This window comes from Leptonychotes weddellii, chromosome 8 (genome assembly GCF_054177405.1).
Source record: "Leptonychotes weddellii isolate Sample4059 chromosome 8, ASM5417740v2, whole genome shotgun sequence".
NCBI classification, from domain to species: Eukaryota; Metazoa; Chordata; class Mammalia; order Carnivora; family Phocidae; genus Leptonychotes; species Leptonychotes weddellii.
In genome coordinates this window covers 32,456,921-32,476,799 of record NC_138376.1, presented here as the reverse complement: position 1 = coordinate 32,476,799, position 19,879 = coordinate 32,456,921, and the positions used below count along the sequence as shown (strand labels likewise).

Below are 19,879 nucleotides of genomic sequence, written 5' to 3'. Positions count from 1 at the left end.
TTTTATTTTATTATTATTTTTTAAACATTTTATTTATTTATTTGACAGAGAGAGAGACAGCGAGAGAGAGAACACAAGCAGGGGGGAGTGGGAGAGAGAGAAGTAGGCTTCCCGCCGAGCAGGGAGCCCGATGTGGGGCTCGATCCCAGGACCCTGGGATCATGACCTGAGCCGAAGGTAGACGCTTAACAACTGAGCCACCCAGGTGCCCTAACGTTTCAAAATTAAAAAAAATATATATTGACTCCAAGTATCTGTAAACACCTATTAACATTTTCTTCAGCATGGGTAACCAAAATTCATATATAGGCTAATAAAGGCAGGGCATAGCCCTCTGGCAGATTTTTTATTTTTATTTTATTTTTAAAGATTTTATTTTTAAGTAATCTCTACACCCAACATGGGACTTGAACTCATGAAGTGTGATCAAGGGTTGCATGCTCTACCTGAGTCAGCCAGGTGCCACATATTTTAAATTATTTTTTCATCAAAGTAATTTAATGGGAGTAAAGGCACCACCAAAAAACACCTTCATAATAGTCACATTCAGGAGGTTATACTGTGGTAGCAAATTATCCTTCAAAATCTCAGTGTTTTACACAACAAAGCTTTATTTCATGCTCATGGTATATGTTCAACTCAGGGTAGGGTGTGGTATTCTGCTCTACACAGCCACTCAGGGACCCAGGCTGACAGGCTGTACCATCTGGAACATGTGGCTTTCTCAGTTGCCACAGCAAGGGAGGAGAGAGCATGGAAATCTTACAACTATTCTTTCCTGATTGGGCCCGGAAGTGCTTCCATTCACAGTCTATAGTGGTTAGAAATAGTAACATGGCCCCCTTTCTGAAAGAAGGAAGAGAGTATCCTTCCTTGTGCCCCAAATGAAAGGAAACACAGATATCAATGCACCCTGCTAAGGTCTGCCAGATTCCCAGATCTCCTGATGTCACAAAGCCAGAGATGACTAAAATCATCTTCTCTGGACTATCTTATTTTATTTTATTTTTTAAGATTTATTTATTTATTTGAGCGAGAGAGAGCAGGGGGAGGGGCCGAGGGAGAGGGAGAAAGAGTCTTAGGCAGACTCTGGGGCTCTGAGCAGAGAGCCCCAGGCTGGGCTGGATTTCACCATCCTGAGCTAAAATCCAAAAGTCAGACGCTCAACCAACTGCGCCACGCAGGCGCCCCTGGACTATTTTATATGGCAGCTCAACTTACATACACTGTCACCCTTCAGTTGTTACCTAACCAGGTTCAGTTTGCCCCATGCGCAGCAAGCCAATCACTGAGACTTGCAGATAGGTGGCAGAGAAAGGAATTTATTTGCAAGGCAGCCAAGTGTGGAGATGGGAGAACAAGTCTCAAAGCTCCCTTCCTGTGAGAAGGGGTCTTGAACATTTATGCGATTTTAGGGAGAGCATGGGTGAATGGGATTGGAAGCTAGAAAGAGTGACTAAAGGTCAAGGAATTGTTGATCTACGCAGGCGCAGTCCATTGTCATGCTTTTTCCTATGTCGCCTGTTCAAAGATGGGGTATTGACATGATCAGGGGGTGGAAAGTTCAGTCTCCTCCATGTCAAAAGGTCACCTGTGGACATTTGCGCAAGCCCAGTAAGAAGGTCTTGACCCATCTGAACTGGGTAGCAGTGGGCCTCTTAGTTTCTGGAAAACAACTAAAACAAGGATCATGTGACTTGTACCTCCGGGAGCTTTCATCTATAGAAGCTGTTATCCATCCTTATGATGTGCTCCATGGGCTGCCTCTGCTTGGAAGCAATTAGAAAGTTTATTGTTTAAAAAAATGGACTCTAGGTTATATTTTGAGCAGGAGTTTTCCCCATTTTCACTCTGACAGGCCTTTTATGCTATTTAGCTGGTGTAATCAAATCTCTGAGTGGAGGGTCTCTGTTGCATAGGACACATTATGAAATGTTTTAAACTGTACAGAAACCTTACATATAACTCATATGTTCTGGTTAAGAGCCATCACTTTCTCAGTGATCGATATTTCCATCGATACTGGTATTTTGTTTTCTTTTCACAAAGAAATCCCATTAACAAAATCTCTTCACTGTTAAATTACACAACTAAAAGAAAACAGAAGTGGACTGAGATGTGGATGATGAGCATTTGGCAAGTTTCATTCATTCCCTCACTGTTACTTCTCACTATACAGGTAATACTAATTCATGTTTGAACAAAATTGACTATCCATCCATGAAAAGTAGTTTTAGATGTTAACTTAATAGATTGATTATGTAAGGATTCACACATAAAATTCCAGATAAACTAACTTTGGAAAACAGAATCATTCAAGTGTTAAAAAAATATATGGAATATACTAATAACCTTGACATGATGAAGACCTTAAGCCGTGAAACCCAAAAGTCAGGAATCAAAAATTCAAATGCCTGGGGCGCCTGAGTGGTTCAGTCTGTTAAGTGTCTGCCTTCTGCTCAGGTCATGATCCCAGGGTCCTGGGATCAAGTCCTGCCTTGGGCTCCTTGCTCAGCAGGGAGCCTGCCTCTCTCTCTGCCTGCTGCTCCCCCTGCTTGTGCTCTCTCTCTCTGGCAAATAAATAAATAAAATATTTTAAAAAAATTAAAGAAAGAAATATTTTTAAAAAAAGAAATAAAGTATTTTAAAAAAGAATTTATTCTTACTGAGCTATGTTATAAGCAAATGCCATTATACAAACACGTGAAATTAGATATATTTTAAATTTAATATGGAAACATAAATTAGAAAATGGGAATTTTTTGGTTTAAAATTTTTTGTTCTGCCTTTGCTTTGGAATCAGAAACCTGATTTTCATACCAATTTCAGATTTTGTGTTTCTAGTTGATAGATGAAAACCGTCAAGGCATTGTTTCGTTTGGAAGAGTTTGGTTAGGGTCAACTTTTTTTTTCATGTTTTGACCACTGTTTTTCTTCTTTCACGTGTTAACATTTTCTTGACTTTTGCATTTAGTTTGCAGGCTGAAACTGGGGACTACTGCAGCGAAGCGTCCAGGAAAATTCTGGTCATAGAATGGGGGTTCTGAATCGCTCACAAAAACTCTCCAGGCCTCCTGTTATGATACGGACCCTTTGGCAGTGAGTGACTTTCCCCATGACCAGAAGTATTCTGGTTGAGAGAGCAAACAGATTACTCTGATGTCTGCTTTGGGTTTGACTCTTCGTCCCCCAACCCATCCCCATTCTGCATTATCCCATCCCCAATTTCCATTGCCAGAGTTCAGGCAAAATGGAAAGTAAAACGATGGCTGTAGCTTCTGTGGGGCCCGGGGACTTGGTGGTCATTCTTGCCATACCTTCGCCATACCTAATGTTTTGGGGTTATTTGTATTCCCATAACTTATAACCATTTATTGTCCCTACGTAAATGAACAAGTTTAGGGGACAGGGACAGGGCTAAGATGCTCCCGCCACGTCCCCAGGCTTCGAGCATCCCCAAGAAGGCCAGTTTAGCTGCCGCTAATCCCTTCTCTTCCGCCAGGGCCTACCCGCGCGTAGCCCTCGGGGTCACGTGGCCCCCGAGGGGGGAAGTGGGCGGCTCAGCCGCCGCCATCTTGCCGGTTTGGGGCGGAGCGTGCGGGGCGCAGGTCGCGCGCTCCGCTTCCCCGCCCCTCGCCCTGCCTGGCTCCGGCTTCTGCGCTCCTCCCCACTTCTGGCTTCTGTGGCCGCTCCGTGAGTGGAGGAGCGGGGAGCCCCGGAGGGCGGGGGGGTGTGTCGGACGCGTGCTCGCGCGTCCAACCGCCAGCCGCGGCCGCGCGCTTGGCCGGGCCCCAGGGGCGGCGCGGGGCCGAGGGGAGGGGGCGGCTCCGGCTGCGGGGGCGGCGCGTGGCGGCCGTGGCGGCCGAGACTGCAGCTGCAGCGGCGCGCTGGGGCCCCGCGTCTAGGGCGCCGCCGGGTCGGAGCTGCAGCTGCGGCCGCTGCTGCCAGAGCCATGTACCGCAGCGGCGCCCGCTCCTCCGTCTCTTCGCACCGGCCTAAAGAGAGCGGCGGGGGCGGCCCGCGAACCGGCCGCAGCTCCGGCTCCTCCTCAGGCCCGGCTCGCCGCACCTCGCCGCCGCCCTCCGGCTCCTCCTCGTCGCGGAACCCCGCTCGCCGGCCCCGCTCGCCCTCAGGGCACCGCGGCCGCCGGGCCTCGCCGTCCTCGCCGCGGGGTCGCCGCGGCTCCCCGTCCCCGCCCCGCGGCCGCCGGGCCTCACCGTCCCCGCCGCGGGGTCGTCGCGTTTCCCCCTCCCCGCCGCGGGCCCGTCGTGGCTCCCCGTCGCCGCCGCGGGGCCGACGACTCTTCCCGCCGGGCCCGGCCGGTTTCCGAGGCAGCAGCCGAGGGGAGTCCCGCGCCGACTTCGCCCGGGACGGCCGCGGAGACCATCCAGGCGACAGCGGCAGCCGGGTAATCCCACCCCTCGACCGGGACTCCCTCTATACCCTAGCCCCCTCACCCGGGCTTCCCGCTTCCAGAAACTCCCGCAGCACGGGCGCCCCGAGGCCTCCAGGCCAGAGTCCCAGGATCGAGGGCCCTCCACCCCCCACGGGCTCCCTCAGCGACGCCCGAATCTGGAGGTTCCCTGTCAGCCCCGGGATCCTCTTTTGCACAATAACGGACTCGGGACCCGTACGGGCGCCTGGTCGGGAGGCAGTGCACCATTTCAGGAATAGGCTGTTTCTCTCAGTCTAGGTGAGATGCGGAAAAGTTTGCCAGGGCGAGGGGAATGCCCTCCAAACCGTGTGCCTGGTACTTGTTCAGTAGTCGATGTTGCCTCAGAGTTCCGTGGTTTGGTATCCCCTTAGACCTGAGCTGCCCCTTGGATCTTAGAAAAGAAGCTGAAATGTCTTTGTGGCCAGTTAGGGTTGCCTAAACCCCATCAGCGTAGACACCTTGAGTGTAAACTGTTAGCAAATAGGAGCTGCTTCTCCGAAATGAGCTGTGCGTATCCACGGTCATTGTAATAACTGCCACCACTTACCGAGTTACGTGGCAGGATTATGCCTGGCCCTTCACTTTACACATTCTCTTTGAACACTCACAACCTTTTGAGGAGAGGCAGTGAAAATTGTTCCTTATTGAATAGCTAAGGTATCCAGAGAGGTTTGAGCAACTTAATGTCACATAGCTAAGAAGTGGTGTAGCTGTGATTCAGTCCATATCAGTCCATATCTACCTGGTTCCTGGCATGCGTGATTTTAACGGTTTTGTTTCCCTGCTAAAGGGACAGAACATGAAGTTAAGAAGTTTAGAGGTGCCTGGCTGGCTCAGTTGGTAGAGGGTGCGACTCTTGATCTCAGGGTTTTGAGTTCAAGCCCCAGGTTGGGTGGAGAGATTATTTAAAACGAAATCTTTCTTTCTTTCTGTGTTTCTGTGTGTCTGTCTGCCTGTCTGCCTTCCATCCTCACTTCCCTCCATCCTTCCTTCCTTCCCTTTTTAGAAGTAGGCTCCATGCCCAATGTGGGGCTTGAACTCATGACCAAGATCAAGAGTCACATGCTCTACCAACTGAGCCATCCCGGTGCCCCCCCAAAATAAAATCTTAAAAAAAAAAAAAGTTTAGTTTAGATGTAATATTGACCTTTCACAGTAACCACCTCTGGCCTGGGGCTGGTGTTTTGGAATTGGTTTTTATTTTCAGTTCACCAATTTTTTTTCTTTAAACCCCATGACAAAGTTTCTGTTTTCTCAGGTGGGATGGGTGGGGTGGCTTTCTAAAAGTATTGGAGTCAGAGTACTCTACGTACTCTGGTCATAGGTGAATTGACTTGTCACTCTGTTGTAAGATTTTCATAGCTGAGCAGCTATAGCCTGAGGAAGCAAGCACTTCTACAGAGGAAGCAAAGAAAGTTGAACACTAGTTTCCATAACCTCCCTTTTCTCCAGTGCTCCAGGCTTTTCTGTCTCAGTAAACGACATCACCCATTGCTCAGCCAGAAACAGTGATCATCTCCCTTTTCCCAAGTCCAAGCTGTCAGTCACTTCATCCAACTTGTCAGCTCTACCTCCAGGATACCTCCCCCAAACTGTCCTCCTACCATCTCCCTAGTCTACGTCCTATTACTTCCTGTCTGTTAGGATCCTTTACACTCTTGTTACCACCCAGTTTATTCTGTACCCAGCAATCAAAATAATTTTTTTAAATCTTCATTTTATACATTTGAGAAGTATTTATTAAACGTCTAGCATGTATTAGGCTCTGTTCTGGGCACTGGGGATACAACATGAACAGTCAAAAACCCCTGCCCTCGTAGAGCTTATATTCTGCGAGAGGGAGTCAGATAATAAGTAAGATATAGAAGTAAATTATTTTGACATGTTAAATAGAATTAAGTACTAAGAACAAACAAAAACAGAGAAAGGAGTTAATACTTTTTAATAGGGTTAGCCAGGGATGGCCTGGGAAGGTGACTTTTAATAAAGACCTGAAGGAGATGAGAGTATGAGCAATGCAAGCATCTGGAGGAAGAATGTAGTCAGATCATATCACTGTTGTGCTGGAAATCTTCCTGTGGCTTCTTACTACACTAAGAATAAAATCCAAATTTCCTAACTGGCTTCTGCCTGTCTTCTGTCACTTTGCTGCAGTCACACTGGCTGCCTTTCTGTTACCCAAAACATGCTAAGCTCATTACAGAGCTTGTTCTTTTTGCCTGAAACATCCTTCCATCTGTTTGCAAGGCTGACATCTCATCATTCAAGCGTCAGGTTAAATAGTATCACCTCAGAAAAGCCTTCTTTAACCATTCTATCTGAAGTAGCTCCTTTTCCTTAATCTCTTCCATGTTATCATGTTTTAATGATTTTATAGCACTTACCGCTATCAGAAGTACTTAAAAAAAAACATTTTTTTATTGCTTGCTTGCTTCACTAGAAATGTATACATTCTGAGAACAGACTCAGTTTATTCTTCTTGTCCCATGCCCAGTACTAGGAAATGAAAGACTGAAAGGTCTCTGGTGGGGAGGGTTGGAAGTGTGGTCTTTCATCTAAGAAGATGACTTTTTAAATGTGCTTTATTTTGGGGGTAGTAGCTTACCATAGCCATTTCTCTCTTTGTTGGGTGACAACTTTATAACTAAGGAGGAGTACATTTTTGGGCTGTCTTCACCCTATAGACTATTAACATTATCTTTTACTTTTGTAGAGGCGCTCTCCTGGTCTGCGTTCTGACTCTTCTTTGGAACAGAGCTTAAGGATCACTGTTGGTAATGACCATTTCTGTGTTGGCATACCAGAACGGCGGCGGCTTAGTGATCGACTGGGGTCACCAGTGGATAATCTGGAGGACGTGGACAGGTAGGCTTCATTTGAGGCAGGGCACACTATAATAGTGCTTGAAGGTAGAAAAGTTGCTCTTTTCTGAATAATGTATTTGAAAGAGTGGTGCCAGCACTGAAGTTATGCCCTCTGTCCAGTACAAGGTATAACATTGGAAAAGGCTTTCTGAGTGGGGAGAGTATATTGATATAGACTCTGTTGCTGAAAGAATTATGTAGAAGAAAAGACTTTGGAATGTCATCCTGGTCCACCTGGAAAGCTGAAGGGACATAAACAGAGTTCCCCAGATTAAAAACAGTTGAGATGATAAGGATTCTAAAATACTGGAACTAGGATCCTTTCTGCAAAGGAAAGTTCTGGACAAAATAGGAAATCTTGTTTTAGTGGTGTTATTTTTCAGCTTGGTCAGGTTGAAATAGAGGTTCAGAAAGGGCTTAGATAAATTCATGTCTAATATATGTATCTATATTAAATATATAAGCATTAATAGAAAGTTAAAGCTCTTTAAAAATGTTTAATTTCAGTTACTACTTTACAATTGTTAGAGTGCTGAGGAAGGACAAATACGCTCCACAGAGTGTTAAATATAGGTCCCAGGTGTTAGGAACTTAACTATATATGGGAAGAAATCACATTAGGTGTGTCTCACCTCACCAAAGTAAATAAGAATGGGAGTACAGGGAAAGCACTCTTTCTGAGAGCTGGGATCCATGTCTGTTACGGTCTCTGCCCGGCATACTGGGAGTTTTAATAAATGATTAGCAGTAGCAACAAATCAATGTGTTGCTCTTACAAACTGAGGCTGTCCATGCAGTGGTACACTGAGCATAGGCAGACAGGTGGGGGACAGCTGGACAGGAAGTCTGAAGACCAGTGCTACCCTTTGGTAATATTTACTTCAAAGCTGCAGTGGCAATTTGATGTGGCAAAGCAAGGCAGGACAGTTCTATGTCATACAACATAAGCTTCTGAAGATAGGCTTCAAGGTATGTGGCTATATCCCTTAATTGAGGCAAAAGCCCTTGCCCTTCTGGCTGCTTCTATTTTGGGAGATGGTTGAGTAGGTGGTGCATGGTGTGACTCTCTTCCTTCCTTGTTAAGGTTTTGCGGTAACTTAAGCATTTCCTCTTTTATGTCTAGGCTTTCACCTCCCCTTTCCATAAGCTTTGTTATGCACATGTGCTTCAGAGAGCTAATTGTCTTTTTTTAAGTTGTAAAAATTAAAATTTTCCTTTTAGGGAGTTTGGGACAGTAGTTTTCTTTCCAGAATTAAGTGTTTCAGAGAGACAAGCTACCGGTGAGGCGCATGGCTGGTGCAGTTGGTAGAGCATGCATCTCTTGATCTCAGGGTTATGAGTTTGAGCCCCATGTTGGATGTAGAGATTACTTAAGGAAGAAAAATAGAAGGAGGTACTAGTCCATTATATAGATTTTTGTTCCCTGTACTTTTGCTCAATATGGTTTGTGTAGATAATTACTGTCTATTAAAATGTGGTCATAGAACCATTGGCGTTCTCAGGATGTCTCCTGATAGCGTGTCCAGTTTTCAGCTGTACCATTTCCAGGTCCGGGCCATTTTTGTCCTTTCTATGTAGGTTTTTACATTTTTTTCCTGGGCGCACCTGGCTGGCTCAGTCAGTAGGGCATTCAACTCTTATTCTTGAGGTTGTAAGTTTGAGCCCCATGTTGGGTATAGATATTACTTAAAAATAAAATCTTTAAAAATAAATGTTTTCCTGGGACCCTGGTGTTCTTTCTCTTCCCTTATTGAATATATTAAATTTTATATCCAGTTTGGATTACAGCCAAATTGCCAGAGTTGTCCATGTTCTCACCTTGGCAGCTCTGTGTGTATTAATGTTAACTTATTCTGGAAAGGGAACATGAAGAGGTTGAATGAAGACAGCTTCTGAAGATTTGTGGATGTGAGGTCAATTTCTCCTATTAACAAAGTACTCTGCACATTGTATGTTTCATTCATGGAATTCTTAACTCTTCCTTGCCCTGACATAGGTTGAAAGAGCAAGATTTTTGCCCTCCGATTTGCCTTATTATATGTGCTGCCGAAGCAAGCACCCTCCGATTTGCCTTAGGGAAAAGACAGAAGCACACAGTTTTCTTCCAGCATTTTGGGGAAGCAGCAGAGGAAAAGAATGGGATGTTTGGGCTCTGGAGGATCTTTTTTTCTTTTCTTTTCTTTTTTTTATCATATACTTTTTTTTTTTTTTTAAAGATTTTATTTATTCATTTGACAGAGAGAGACACAGCGAGAGAGGGAACACAAGCAGGGGGAGTGGGAGAGGGAGAAGCAGGCTTCCCATGGAGCAGGGAGCCCGATGCGGGGCTCGATCCCAGGACCCTGAGATCATGACCTGAGCCGAAGGCAGACGCTTCACCGACTGAGCCACCCAGGCGCCCCTATCATATACATTTTTTAACAGCTTTATTGAGCCATAATTCATATACCATAAAATTCACCCATTTAAAGTATATAGGTCAGTGACTTTTAGTATATTCTCAGAGTTGTGAATCCACTACTATGATCAATTTTAGTACAGTTTTATTACTTGTACTCTTAGCTATTTATTAGTTAACCCCACCACCTGCCATAGCTTATCACTAATCTACTTTCTGTCTCTAATAGATTTGCCTATTCTGGACATTCCGTATGTGACTAGCATCTTTCACTTAGCATGATGTTTTTCAGGACTCACTCATGATGTAGCATATAATAGTACTTCATTCCTTTTTACTGCCAGTAATATTTCATTGTATGTGTTTTGTTTATCCATTTATCAGTGATGAATGGATGGATAAATTTGGGTTGTTTCCACTATTTGGCTATTGTGAATAATGCTACTATGAACAATTGGTGTGTAAACTTTTATGTGGATATATATTATATGTTTTTTTTAACTTATTTAATGCAATTCATAAATACAAAGTACAGAGAGGGAGCTCCCCTCTACTTGCTAGATGAGATGCTGCCCAATTCATGAATAGCTTAATAAAGCTAATTAAATCTTAAAAAAAAAAGTAGAATAGTACAGAGAGCCCCCGTGTACTCGTCACCTACATCCAACAGTCAATTTTTTATTTATTTATTTATTTATTTATTTATTTTTTTAAAGATTTCATTTATTTATTTGAGACAGAGAGAATGAGAGAGAGCACATGAGAGGGGGGAGGGTCAGAGGGAGAAGCAGACTCCCCGCCGAGCAGGGAGCCCGATGCGGGACTCGATCCAGGGACTCCAGGATCATGACCTGAGCCGAAGGCAGCCGCTCAACCAACTGAGCCACCCAGGCGCCCCCAACAGTCAATTTTTTAAATAGATAGACCTTATTTTAGAAAAGAGTTGGATTTAACTAAAGCTTTCAGAGTGTGTTCCTGGACTGTTCTGAGCTACAGGGTATGGGGACCTTTTTAGGATTTACTTTTACTGCAGCCAGTTCTTTCTCTTATCCTTTGGGAGATCTGGGAAAGGAGGACATGAGTTTCTAATAAGCAACTTAATTTCTGGCTGTGTTTACATGATAGCTCATTGTTTTAACTGTTAATGTGCCTTTTTTCATTGTTTTTTTGTCTCCTTTTGCTGGAGATTACAAGTCTTGACTGAGACTCTCTGGGAGCCATTTCATTATTTCTGACTTCTTGATATTTAGGACTGGATTAGATTTTGAGCTGGTATGTCATTTGGTGGTAATATGTAATAGTTTTAGTGTGGAGCTGAACATGGAAGTATGGATGAATTTGCCATTACCTGTGGAACCTGTGTTTTTTCCCCCCTACACTAATACAATCAGAGAGTTTTTGATGGTAGATGGTGGAGCAATGGAGCAACTCATGGACATTCCTCCCTGGAAATAGGTATGTTCATGGCTGACAGACCTATAGAGTAAAATGTTTTACTCTAGTTATGTTTGATTTCAGAGATCATCTTTGCTTCAATCCCATTTTTTTCCTATTTTATACTATATTGAAACCTCAAAATTCCCCAGACTCTTGGGGAAGAGGTGAGTTATAGGAACCTGGATTCCCATGGGTGGCATTCTTTTAGCGGAGGTGATAAAGTTTATCTTTAATAAAAGTCTTTCATAAAGTTATTTATAGCTGTTACCCAGGTCTAAAACTTTGAACAAAGGCAGGACTGGTGAATAAGAAAAGGCAACTCTTCGATGTTCTGCTAACTCAGTCCCAGAGAAAGCGACTAAAAAACAAACAAAATGAAAGAAAAGTTATTTCTTAGAAACTTTCAAAAAATAGAGGTAGGTACTAGAAACTGTAGCAAACACCAGTGTGAGTGGAATGTGAGTAACCTGTAAATTTTTCATTCAGATTATTTAAAAGTTGTATGCTCAAAGTTCTGTAGGATCTTTATTTCTATCTGTGATTAAATCAGAAATTTTCTTTTTGGGCAGTAGAAGCTCTGTGACCACAGTACCCAAAAAGATTAGGACTACTGTGTGTGGTATAGAGCCCTGAACTGAAAAAGGACAAGTGTCCCAGCCTATATTTTTATCTTCATGCCACAAAGGTCCAAGACCGTTTTATTTCTATGAAATGAAAATATATAGTGAGCCAAACCGCCACATACTTTTTCCCACACCCAGGATTAGCAGATGCTTGTGGATATCCAAGCAAAGTAGAAAAAGGGAATTAAACAGGCTGTGGAAGGAATTTTGTGGTTTTTAATATGTGAACTAGCAAAACAAAGCATTGGAGAACCTTCTAAAACTTGTGAGAAAATGCCAGTAAGGTAGCTCAGTAGTTTAAAAAAATTTCCCCCACAGTGAAACACTTCTTTTCCAAATGATATATAGAACTTTATCTCATAAACAGATAAAATTGGAGCTAGTACAGTTTTGGTGAGGTGGAAGGCCCAGAGCCATGCAGGCTCTGCTTTTTTTTTTTTTCTTTTCTTTTTTTTAAAGATTTTATTTATTTATTAGAGAGCATGAGCAAGGGGAGGGGAAAAGGCCAAGGGTGAGAAGCAGACTCCCCGCTGAGCGTGGAGCCCAGCGTGGGGCTCCATCCCAAGACCCTGAGCTGAAGTCAGATGCTTTACTGACTGAGCCACCCAGGTGCTGCCAGGCTCTGCTTTCTTAGCATGTCTTTCTTTTAGGCAGCTCCTGAGCAGACTTCAGAATCTCTGTAGAACATAGCTTGAGGGCGCCTGGGTGGCTCTGTCGGTTAAGCATCTGCCTTCGGCTCAGGTCATGATCCCAGGGTCCTGGGATCAAGCCCCACGTCGGTCTCTCTCCTCAGCGGGAGCCTGCTTCTCTCTCTCCCTGATGTTCCCCCTGCTTGTCCTCTCTCTCTCTGTCAAATAAATAAAATCTTTAAAAAAAGAAAAGTTTAGGTTTAAAAAAAAAAAAAGAACAGAGCTTGAAAATCATTGATCTGGCCTGGTGTTTCTCAAATGTTAAAGTGCATACCTATCACCTGGAGATCCTGTTAAAATGAAGGTTCTGATTCAGGAGGCCTGGATAGAGGCTGAGAATCCACATTTCTAAAAAGTTCCTAGGTAATACAGATGCTGGTGATTCAGATCATACTTTTGGTAGCAAAGAGCTAGAATTTAAGCTAGTGTGGAGTTGTTCAATCCAGGGCCTTTTGTAGTCTGGTAGTGGTATTTTCACATCTCCCAAACCCTAGTGTGATATTCTGCATCTCCAAAGTCTAGTCAAAGAGATTAGCCTAAGAGCTCTGTCTAGACAGACTAGTAATATCTCTCCTTGGTTAGAGGCTGAAGCTGCTTGTGCCCTGGAGAAAGGGAAAAGAAATGTTCCATAGGTTTGTTCTTGGACTTCATGATTGTGTTTTGTCTTAAGTATTTTGTAGCCCCTTGGCTGAATGTCAGGCTCTTAATCTTGTCTGGTTTTGCTGTTTCCAAGTCCATTGTATTCAGTGATGCTTGTCTCTTTCCTCAGGGATGACCTGACTGATGATTCTGTCTTCACTCGAAGTTCCCAATGCTCTCGAGGTCTTGAACGATATATTTCCCGGGAGGAGGGACCTCTTAGTCCGTTCTTAGGACAACTTGATGAGGACTACCGGACAAGAGAAACTTTCCTGCATCGTTCTGATTATAGTCCCCATATCAGTTGTCATGATGAGCTGTTGCGGGGAACAGAAAGGAATAGAGATAAACTCAAAGGTTCCTACTCCATACGACCCGAGGAAAGGAGTCGGGAGGCCAAACGGCCCCGTTACGATGACACAGAGAAGATACACAGCATGGGAGGTGATCACTCAGGTTTTACATCAGGGACCCGCAACTATCGACAGCGTAGACGAAGCCCAAGCCCTAGGTTTCTAGATCCTGAGTTTCGAGAGCTGGACCTTGCCAGGCGAAAACGAGAGGAAGAGGAGGAACGAAGTAGGAGCTTGAGTCAGGAGCTGGTTGGCGTTGATGGTGGTGACACTAGCTGTCCCATTCCTGGACTGTCGGGTGTCCTAACAGCATCGGAGCCAGGATATTCTTTACATCGGCCTGAGGAAGTATCTGTGATGCCCAAGAAGTCAATTCTGAAGAAACGGATTGAGGTGGACATGGAGCCTTCCATTCAGGTCTCTGCTTCATTTCTAGGATCTCTTGCTAGTCCCTCTAATATCTTGAAACTTGGTTACTTTTCTGGGGGTGTGTGTCCCTAACGGTATCTTTGTAATATATCCTGGACCAACCTTGTTATGCCTATGAGCTCTATCTTCCAGGATTCTCCAAAGGAAACTGTAGGCCTTACAGTGCAATCATACCTCGAAGCCCTTGAGGTAGAGGGCTTCTATTGTCATATATTAGGCTTTCTAAATAAACACTTTTGAGTATTTATTTTAAGTTTTTTCTCTAAATTGGGTAGCCCTATAGGAATCTTTGAATGTGGATATCTTGGAAATTAAGCTTAAAGGGCAAAGAGAGGAGATGATCTGAATTTTTCTCATTTCTCTTTAGAGAGAAGACAAGATTCATGAGTGGTAGGTCACTAGACCAGAAATCAGGTGATTCTGATTCCGGTCCCACTGCCACCCCCTTGCTGTGCGATTTTTAGGCAAGTCACCTCACCATTCTGGGCCTTGTTATTTTTCCCTCATCTGTGAAAAGATGATCAGGCATGAGCACTAGTTTTTAGCTATTCTCTTAGGAGTCCAAGGTTTCTGAAGAAGTACCTAAGGGCACATAAAGAAGCAAAGGGAGGCTGATCAGTTAGGGTTTCACAGTTTCCTAATCCCACTTGAACCAAAGCAGCTCCACTTTTATGTCTTTTTTTCCTCCTTCGAGGGACCCATGGAAGAGCTAGAGCATCTCTAAAGTCCTTTTGAATTCATATTCCTTGGTAAGGACTACAACAAATGGGCAAAAGTGAGGATTCATGCCAGTCTGCCTTATTTCATGTTTCCCCTTGCTTCAGCAGAAGCATCTGGAGAGATGGAGACCCAAATCTTGACCCTGCCTAAGGATACTGTACCTCCCTTTGATTCATACTTATCATTCCCCTATTAATTCAAGAAGAACCAAGTATTTAAGTATTTATCTCAATTACTAGTTTTCTGAGATTCTGCATAGAGGCTAAATCACTTGTGCTTGTCTTTGCAGCTTGATAGTTTTTCCAGCAGTACCAGCTCCAGCCAGGATCACCCTGTCTACTCTGGTCACCCATCTCTTCCACTAAGTGGTGCTATTGCTGCTTTTGCCTCAGAGATTGAAAATAAGGGAACTATGGTAGAGACTACCCTGAAGGAACCTCAGGGCAGCCTCTACCAATGGGGTCCTCTCCCTGGGATGCCCAAAGACAACAGTCCTCTCAGAGAGAAGTTTGGAAGTTTTCTCTGCCACAAGGAGAAACTGAATATGAAGCCTGAGGGGCCTGAGCGACACACAGACTTCTTGCTCCCCCATGAGACGGCTAGCCAGGATGGCAGTGGTTTTTCCCGCATTTTGAGCATGTTGGCAGACTCTACCAGTACACAGGAAAAAAGGCGCCGTAGTTTCCCTGACATTGAGGATGAGGAGAAATTTCTCTATGGGGATGAAGAAGAGGATTTAAAGGCAGAATCTCCACCAAAGCCCCTTGGGGGCTCTGCGAGTGAAGTCTTGAGACAGAAGGCAAGCTCCCTGCCCTCTTCAGCTCCAGCTGTAAAACTAGAATCAATAGAAGAGACCAATCCAGAATATGCCAAGATTCATGACTTGCTCAAGACCATAGGGCTGGATATCGGGGTAGCAGAGATTAGTAAACTGGCCGCCCGCACCCAGGAACGACTTCATGGCAAGAAACCATCACGTTCCTCTGCTGACCGCCGTTCATCAGTTGACCGGCACTTTTCAGCAGACCGCTGCTCCTCAGTTGACCACCATTTCTCAGCTGATCGGCACTCCTCAGATCCTCACAGACTGGAGAGCAGGGAGGCACACCATAGCAATACCCACTCCCCAGAGGTGTCCCATCCACATCCAGTCTCCCCTGTAGATCCTTACCTGCTCACAAAAAACAGCCCCCCATTCCTAAAGTCTGACCATTCAGTGGGTCATGTTGCAGGGTCAGAGGTAGTTGGCAGTGGTTTTCAGTCATCTGTGGCTGTCAGATGCATGTTACCGTCAGCCCCGTCTGCCCCAATTAGACTTCCACATCCTGCTTCATTATCTCAGTTTCATATGCCAAGGGCCTCTCAGTTTGCTGCAGCTCGGATACCTCCAAACTACCAGGGACCTGCCATTCCCTCTGCTTCCTTTGATGCCTACAGGCATTACATGGCATATGCAGCCTCAAGGTGGCCCATGTATCCCGCCTCTCAACCATCCAACCACTCTCTACCTGAACCACACAGGGTAATACCCGTTACCAAACAAGCTACTCGTAGCCGTCCCAATCTCCGTGTGATACCCACTGTGACTCCTGATGAGCCCAAACAGGAGGAGTCAGTGCTAAGCTCAATTCCTACTGCTCAAGTGCCTGTCCAGGTGTCCATCCCATCACTCATAAGATACAATCCGGAGAAGATCTCTGACGAGAAGAACCGTGCTTCCCAGAAGCAGAAGGTAAACACTAGCTTTGGGCATCCTGTGCCTGAGCCTTCCTATTTTAACATAAATTGGTATTGGTCTTTTAAAGGGAGTAAGGTCCTTTTACTTTTAAGTTTTTGGAGGCTGCTGTCCTCGCTCTAAGTAATGTATATACCCCCTCTGTTTTTCTCATGTTTTCTCATTAGGACTAAACTAAATTCTGGCCCTAGGTCCCACTGTGAGTTCTTGACTTCTTTTTTCTTTTTGAAGTGTCTCTATCAGGGGGCACCTGGGTGGCTCAGTCGTTAAGCGTCTGCCTTCGGCTCAGGTCATGATCCCAGGGTCCTGGGATCGAGCCTTACATCGGGCTCCCTGCTCCATGGGAAGCCTGCTTCTCCCTCTCCCACTCCCCCTGCTTGTGCTCTCTCTCTCTCACTGTCTCTCTCTCTGTCAAAAAAATAGAATCTTTAAAAAAATATAAAGTGTCTCTATCAGAATTACTGGGCTTAGAACACTATGGGTAGGAGTTGAGAGCCTTAAAGTTTTCAAATATGACCTCATCAGGGAATGAGGAACCAAAATGGGATTGGGTTAAGAAGAATCAGTAAACCTGTTTTCATCTTAGTGAGTTTTGGATCCTTTTCCTATAGTGATTATGAGGGTTAAAAGCTAATACCTGGTTGTTGCTTGGTAATTAAACCCAAGAAATAAGCTTTGCTTGTTCTGGTTTCTTTTAGAGTCCCGGACTCTATAAAACAATACTTTTTTTATGACACTTTAAAAAAAGTAGTTTTTATACTACAGAGTTCATTGTGTTCTCTGGTATAGGAAGGGAGCAGTGGCTGGGGTAAAGATGTAATAATTCTAGATGTTTTAAAACAGTAGGTAAAAAATAGGGATGAGGAATACAGAATAGCAGAAATTCAGATGGAAAAATTAATGCGTTCTCTTAATTTTAAAGGTCCTTAGTAACTATAACTCACTTTGTTTAGGAACATAAAAATGTAATATATAAATTTGGTTTGCTAATACAATAATGAAAACCTGAGGAGAAAAAAAGGGAAAAAGTGGAGGGCCAATCATTTTTTTTCCGATTTAAAGGAAATTTAGCTAATTCTTGAGAAGACAGAAATCATTCTTCTTAATTTTTCATTGTACTTAGATACTCTGAACTCCAGAAAGAGGGGGATAGGTTCAATACAGACAAACCCCGAGACTGCACAGACACTGTTTGTAGACTGAATGCTTTCCCTTTACTTCTTCTTCAAGAACCTAGCACTAATACACAGGTTTTCCACACTAGTCCATTATAGACAAGCTGTATTTGTTTTTTCCATTAAGTAGTAGTAATACAGTTGAAACACTGTGGGCTTTTGGCTATATGTACCTGGATTTGATTTTACTTGATTTGAGTTGATTTATATACCTGGATTTTAAATTAAAAAAAAAAAGATTATTTATTTATTTGAGAGAGAGCATGAGCGGGGAGGAGGGGCAGAGGGAGAGGGAGAAGCAGACTCCCCGCTGAGCAGGGAGCCCGCTGTGGGACTCGATCCCAGGACCCTGGGATCATGACCTGAGCTGAAGGCAGACACTTAGCCAGCTGAGCCACCCAGGTGCCCTGGATTTTAAATTTTCTTACTATATGAACTTGGGTATGTTACTTGATCTTTCGCAACCTCAGTTTTCTTACTATAAAACAGAGATAGTGTCATGAGGATTAAATAAGATGATGTATGTAATGCAACTAACAACAGTGTATCCCCTATAACACTTATTAGTTCCCTTCTTGATGGTTCCCTTTGAGCTCAGAACCACTGTCTAATAGTTGCTGTCGGTAACTTTAGGTTAACATTAATAGCATAGTGCTTCCTGGGGCGGCTGGGTGGCTCAGCCGGTTGAACGTCTGACTCTTGATTTCAGCCCAGGTCATGGTCTCAGGGTAGTGGGATTGAGCCCCACTTTGGGATCCACGCTGGGTGTGGAGCCTGCTTGAGATTCTCTCCCTCTCCATCTGCCCCTGCTACCCCCCCACCAAGAAAAAAATAGTATAGTGCTTTCTGCATAAAAATAATACTTCTGGGGCAATGTAGTGATAAGGATAATTTTATTCTGGAATTTGGGTCAGAATGAAATATCACCTTTGATATAAAGTCAGAACTTATGTGTGCAGACATTTGGATCCTTGGATTCTGATATCATCTAGCATGACGGCTTATGGAAGAGAGCAATAGAAAAGTGAGGATGTGCTATGGTGAGCACTGGGAATTGTGTAAAACTGATGAATCACAGACCTGTACCTCTGAAACAAATCATACATTATATGTTAAAAAAAAAAAAAAAGAAGATAGTAGGAAGGGAAAAATGAAGGGGGGGAATCGGAGGGGGAGACAAACCATGAGAGACCACGGACTCTGAGAAACAAACTGAGGGTTCTGGGCGGGGGGGGGGATGGGTTATCTTGGTGATGGGTATTAAAGAGGACACATATTGAATGGAGCACTGGGTGTTACACACTTTATTATATATCAAAAACTAATGATGTAATGTATATATGTTTGTTATATATCAGAAACTAATGATGTATGGTGATTAACATAATAAAATTAAAAAAAAATCATTACTAGATTAAATCTTTCTTAGACTTTGGAAAAAAAAAAAAGAAAAAGGAGGATGTTGGAGGCTGAAGGATGTTGTACTTTGCAGGTTATTGAAGAGAGGGAAAAGCTAAAGAGTGACCGGGAAGCTCGCCAGAAGAAGATGTACTACCTCAGGACTGAATTGGAGCGGCTTCATAAACAACAAGGTATCAGACACTCCTGTGCGTGACTGCCTTTTTGTAGTAACTTGAGTAGGAGACCTACTCAAGGAGAGCTGTGAGGACTCTCAGACGGGTTCAGTGACTTCTGAAGCCTTACTTTTTAAAAAAATTTTGACTTAATTGGACTTAGAGAAAAGTTGCAATAAAAAGTTACAGTAATAGTGTAAAGAATTCTCAGGTATTCTCTATGATTATTAGCATTTTACCATATTTGCTCTAACCTTTTTTCCCTCTCAATCTTTGTGTGTGTGTGTGTGGGGGGGTGTATGTGTGTGATTTTTCCTGAATTCTTTAAGAGTAAGTTTTAGATATGATCCTCCTTTACTCCTAAATACTTCATTGTGAAGATGAAGTGAACATACTCCTAACAATAAAGAATCCACTTGCATAACCATTGTACACTTATCAAAATTAAGAAATTAACCATAATGTAATACTAGTCTACTGATCTAATTTCAATTTCACTGGTTGTCCTATTAATGCCCTAAAATGCAAGATTATGCATTGCATTTGGTTGTCATGTTCTTTTACTCTCCTTTTTCTGTAATAGTTCCTGAATCTTTGTTTCATGACATTGACATTTTAGAAGAAAAGAAGTCACATATCTGTAGAATGTCCTTTAATTTTGGTTTGTGTGGTGTTTCCTTACAGTTAAATTTAGGTTATGCATTTTTGACAGGAACATCACAGAAGTGATGCTGAGTTCGTATCAGGTGTTGATTTCAGTCCCATTACTGGTAATGTCAACTTTGATCATTTGGTTAAGGTGGTGTCT

At 43.6% G+C, this 19,879-nt stretch overlaps 1 protein-coding gene across 5 annotated transcripts in view; it reads left to right on the top strand.

Annotated features, from left to right (window-relative positions):
- Positions 1–3,817: 3,817 nt before the first annotated feature.
- The window catches only part of ZNF318 (zinc finger protein 318), a 43,340-nt gene continuing 27,278 nt past the window's right edge, over positions 3,818–19,879 (top strand). For 4 of the 5 annotated variants that reach the window (XR_014147665.1, XR_014147664.1, XR_014147663.1 and 1 more), the window contains exons 1-5: positions 3,818–4,408; positions 7,149–7,300; positions 13,216–13,855; positions 14,877–16,319; positions 18,990–19,089. Coding sequence is in view for 2 of the 5 variants with exons in the window: in XM_031031631.2 (XP_030887491.2) it covers positions 3,953–4,408; positions 7,149–7,300; positions 13,216–13,855; positions 14,877–16,319; positions 18,990–19,089 (2,791 nt within the window). In the remaining 3 variants the exon portion in view is untranslated. The remainder of the gene's footprint in view (positions 4,409–7,148; positions 7,301–13,215; positions 13,856–14,876; positions 16,320–18,989; positions 19,090–19,879) is intronic. The other variant, XM_081828296.1, reaches the window with a different exon arrangement.